General features: G+C 50.3%; 1 protein-coding gene across 1 annotated transcript; it reads left to right on the forward strand.

Annotated features, from left to right (window-relative positions):
* Positions 1-844: 844 nt before the first annotated feature.
* SETTUDRAFT_26310 (uncharacterized protein) lies at positions 845-1,294 on the forward strand (the record flags this gene model as incomplete). The annotated part of the gene is made up of 1 exon (XM_008024663.1): positions 845-1,294. The coding sequence occupies one exon, from the start codon at positions 845-847 to the stop codon at positions 1,292-1,294; it is 450 nt and encodes a 149-aa protein (XP_008022854.1).
* Positions 1,295-5,069: the final 3,775 nt, after the last annotated feature.

The raw sequence follows: 5,069 nt of genomic DNA on the forward strand, positions 1-5,069 counted from the left end.
CGATGGAATCTCGGGCCAAGCTGCGCGCGCACCATCTGAACTACGTTCAGACCGAGCAGCGCTCAGACAACGCGCTCAGATACTCCGGCATAACCTTTCTCCGATAAGTAAATAAACACCACGTAAGCAGAGTAGATAGCTCCTTATCGAATACAACCTCTTGTATACCTCGTGATTGCTCCCTAGAGCGCAGCCACTTACATTTTGTATTTGATCCCAATTAGACATAAGCCTTAGGTAGACTGTCTTCTAACTAAGTTTTAGAGCGTGTTGTTAGTGCGAGCTAGTAACATAGAGTTAGTGCTGCAATAGGTACGAAAGGCCTTTAGTGCAGCGAGAAGGTAGACCGTCGCAAGACAGTACACCTAGGGCAGAGCTTCGCAGGAAGTTCAGCCGTGAGAGACAGTAGGCGATTTAGTCGCCCGGGACCTGTCTAGGAAGTCCTACCGTGTCTTAGAAAGCCAAGCCGTAGGCGCAACGTCGCGTGATAAACTACCTAAAGGCCACTTAGGCCTAGCGTACAGTTAGCTAGAAGCGGACGTTGTAGTGAGAAGTCCTGTCGATCCTCTATCAGACGAGGTGCAGGCCGTGCGATTACTCTTAATAGGAGACGAGATCCCACGAGCGAGACGGCAAGACGCGAGTCTTCCTAGGGACGCGACACAATAGCGACAGAACGCTGTTCAGATTCTGGCTAGTAACAAGGACAGCTGAGGGTAAGCCCTACTAGTCCTCACCGACGAGGAGTAGGCCGCAGTCAAGGACTGCGCGAGCGGATCGAAGAGCGACCAGAAGCCCTGCATATTAGCAGGCAAAGAACGAGACGTCCAAAACGAATTAGGCAATGGAGATTAACGTTCCAAACTTGAATGTGGAAGAGCTGGCGGCGTACGCTGCTGCCAAGAACCAGGCAGGAGTATCAGATGAAGAGATCCTGCGCGAAATTACACAAATGCTTAGAGAGGACGGATGGAAGGAGGCAGCAATCAGGCTAACGATTGAAGCGGTCACCAAACGATCGGCCGCCGTGGGAGGAAAGGGCTCACCAAGGCAAGGAGGCTCGCCGAAGGCCAACCAGGATGCCATGGCCCAGATGATGGAGCTGATGAATTGGTTAACAGCCCAGAACCAGGTGCTAACGGAACGGCTCGTGGCACTCGAGCGTAACCAAGCTGAGGGGCGTTTAGAGTCGTCCTATAGAGCCTTCACGCCTCCCCTAGCAGCAGCTGCAATCGCCAAGCTAGCTGCGCGCAGGAACAAGTTCTCGCACCTAGAACCATTTAATGGAGATTGAACAAAGTACGTAGCGTTTAAATATAAGACTTAAGCTAAGCTCTAGCACGAGTACGAAGGAACTTCGAGCCTCGCTCAGATCGAGTACGTGGTTAGTAGGTGTACGGGCAAGGCAGCGGATGTACTTCTACCCTAGGCAATATAGAACCAGAGTAAACGCCACATTGAAGACCTCTAGAGCTTTATGGACCAGCAGTTTAACGACCTACACCAGAAGTCCAAAGCACTTAATCGCCTTTTAACTCTCAAACAAGGCAAGCTCTTAGTAAGAGACTATCACATGGAGTTTAACCGTTTTGAGATTCAGTTAGGCGAGCAGTTCGGCGAAGCAGCTAAGAAGAGTATGTTCTTAAAGGGCCTTTACACTAAGCTGCAGGAGGCTCTTGCTATAATTAATAAGAATCTATCGTACGAGCAGCTAGTCAATAAGGCAGTAAGAACGTCTGACAACCTCTACCAAGTAGGTCTCGTTAAACTGCGCGCAACGAGCTCCCGGGTGGTAGATCGCCCTACTACGACAACCGCTTAACACGAAGCTAGTCCAGACGTTATGGACTAGGAGCCTTCGAAGGTTAATTAGGCGCGAGAAGCTAGAGGCAAGCCACGACGACCTCCGCCCGACTGCTATTGCTGCGGAGAGCTAGGTCATATCGCGAAATACTGTCGAAACGCCACCTAGGTCAAGAAGGCAAGGCCCGCGCCAAGCAACGTTGGACATAAGCCGCAGGAGGAAGTCAATCAGGTGCCAAGTAGCGAGTTAGAAAAAGAGTAGCTCTAGACCAGAGTCTCGGTCTAGAGCCTCTAAAGATGGATCGGCAGATACGTAGCGAATGGAATTAGTTTTAGCAGAAGCATATACGTCCTCCACCAATTACCGTAGATCTTATTGTAAACAACGTGGTAAACGCTGTCGCGCTTATTAACTGCGGATGCCTATGCTATGCACTAATTAGCAAGAGATTCGCTTACCGCCACCGTCTAGAGCGCTTTTAGATCCCCTCTTAGATAATTAAGGGAGTGAACGGCAAGCTGTTAGAGATTAGCGAGGTTGCCTAATTCTTGTTCAAGATGCATAGGTACAAAGAGACTGCTTATACATACGTGATGGACTTGTCCTCTAGTAAGGACGTATACCTTGGCAGGGGATGGATGGACCACTAGGACGTATTAGTATCTCCTACTAAGAAGAGTATTTTTATCTACTCGAAGGGCATTTAAGTGAGGTTGACTAAAGGACGCCTATAAGGAGGAGTTAGCTAAGTTAACGCTGCAGCGTTTGCGGCCTTAGTTTGTAGGCATAAGAACGCTCTAAATAGCGTTTAGATCTTCGCCGCGTTAATTGCAGACATCGACAAGGCGCTACAACCGAAGAAGCCCGTAGATGTACGAGCGCTGCTACCAACACAGTACTAGGAGTTCTATGAGCTCTTCAACCCGAAGCAAGCAGAGAAGCTTCCACCGCACTAAGGGCCAGGGGTGGACCACAAGATCAAGCTAGAGCTGAAGGATGCTTAGCCACCGTGGGGACCCCTCTATAGCATGTCGCGCGGAGAGCTCCTAGTCCTTAGAAAGGAACTTACATCGCTTCTTAAGAAGGGATTCATCCGCGTAAGCAGCTCGCCAGCTGCAGCGCCAGTATTGTTCGCCAAGAAACCTGGAGGAGGGCTCCGACTGTGCATCGATTATCAAGCTCTGAACGCAATTACTAAGAAGGACCGGTACCCGCTACCCCTCATCCAAGAGACACTCAACGGCTTAAGCAAGGCTAAATAGTTCACAAAGTTGGACGTTATCGCAGCCTTCTACAAGATCCGTGTCGCACCAGGCGATGAGTGGAAGACAGCCTTCCGAACAAGATTCGGACTGTTTGAGTGGCTAGTTACCCCCTTTGGCATGGCGAACTCCCCAAGTACTTTTCAACGATACATTAACTAGACCTTGAGAGAACACCTAGATGACTTCTGCTCAGCATACCTGGACGACGTACTAATCTACACCGATGGCGATCTGCGCCAGCACCGAGAGCACGTCCGAAAAGTGCTTAGCAAGCTGCAAGCCGCAGGGCTACAGGTAGACATTAAGAAGTGCGAGTTTGAAGTTAAGACAACTAAGTACCTTAGGTTCATTATCGAAGCAGGTAAAAGGATAAGCATGGATCTAGCTAAGGTAGCCGCAATCCGCGAGTGGGAGGCACTAAAGACAGTAAAGGGAGTAAGATCGTTCCTAGGGTTCGCGAACTTCTACTAAAGGTTCATTAAGAACTTCGCGCAGCTAGCCGCACCCCTCACTAGGCTTATAGGTGACGTCCCCTTCTAATAGGGATCTAAAGAGCAGTTAGCCTTTGAGAAGCTAAAGGAGATCTTCGTTACAGAGCCTACGCTGGCGGCGTTCGACCCAGATCGGGAGACAGTGCTCGAGTGCGATTCGAGCGGCTACGCGGTGGGCGGGGTGCTATCACAGTACGACGATGATGGAGTCTTACGGCCTTGCGCGTTCTTCTCGCGGAAGAATAGCGCGCACTAGTGCAACTATAAGATCCACGACAAGGAGTTGCTCGCGGTAGTACGATGCCTTGAGGAATGGGATTCTGAGCTGCGTTTAGTTAAGAAGTTTAAGGTGATTACGGATTACAAGAACTTAGAGTACTTCATGAAACCTCGCATGCTGAACGAGCGCCAGGTGAGATAGTCGCTTCTACTTGGTAGGTACAACCTAGAGCTGCTGTATTGGCCAGGCAAGCAGAATGTGAGAGCCGACGCGCTCTTGAGAAGAGAACAAGACCTGCCTGCAGGGGCAGAAGACGAGCGCTTGCAGAAGCGTTTCGTGCAAATATTTAAGCCAATAAACTCCTATCAGGAGATACCAGAAGAGGAACCAGAAGAAGCCATTTTAGTAATGGCCACGAAAACACGAAGCCAACGGCGGGAAGAAGAGGCTGTTGCCCTAGCTGAAGAAGGACTAGGCCAACTACCTCCTAGAGAACTAGACGAAGAAGCGTTGGAGCAGAACGAGTTGGAGAAGCTCTGGCAAGAAGCGACAGCGAAGGATCGGGTCTACTAGGGAGCGAAGAAGGCCGTAGAGGACTAAGAACGACGTTTCCCTGCGAACTTAGGCCTAAAGTGCTTAATCGAAGACTGCTCAGCGGACGGCGGAGTCCTGTTTTACTAAGGGCGCAAGTGGGTGCCAGACAACGACGAATTGCGAACGGCAATCATCAGCGGCGCACACGACTCATTAGTCACTAGCCACCTAGGACGCGAACTAACGTACAAGATACTCGCAAGGGACTACTTCTGGCCAGGCATGACCAACTCGATCTGGAGATATGTTAGAAACTGCGACGCTTGTGGACGGAGCAAGTCCTGGAGAGAGGGCACGCAAGGCCTTCTAAAACCACTGCCGATACCCACCCAGATCTGGAAGGAGATCTCCATGGATTTCGTCGAAGGGCTACTAGAGAGTGAGGGCATGACTAGCTTGATGGTAATCACTGATCGGCTTAGTAAGGGTGCGATTTTCGTACCGCTCCCAGATACAAAGACAGAAACCGTCGTTCGAAAATTCATCGAACGTGTAGTCGCATATCACTGGCTACCAGACGCTATTACCTCTGATAGAGGCAGCCAGTTTGTGAGTGCACTATGGACAAGACTATGCGAGCTTCTGAAGATCAAACAGAGACTGTCGACAGCCTACCACCCACAGACGGACGGTGCAACAGAAAGGATGAACAGCGTCTAGGAGACCTACATCCGAACGTTCACGAACTAGGCTCA

Source organism: Exserohilum turcica (genome assembly GCF_000359705.1).
Source record: "Exserohilum turcica Et28A unplaced genomic scaffold SETTUscaffold_13, whole genome shotgun sequence".
Lineage (NCBI taxonomy): Eukaryota > Fungi > Ascomycota > Dothideomycetes > Pleosporales > Pleosporaceae > Exserohilum > Exserohilum turcicum.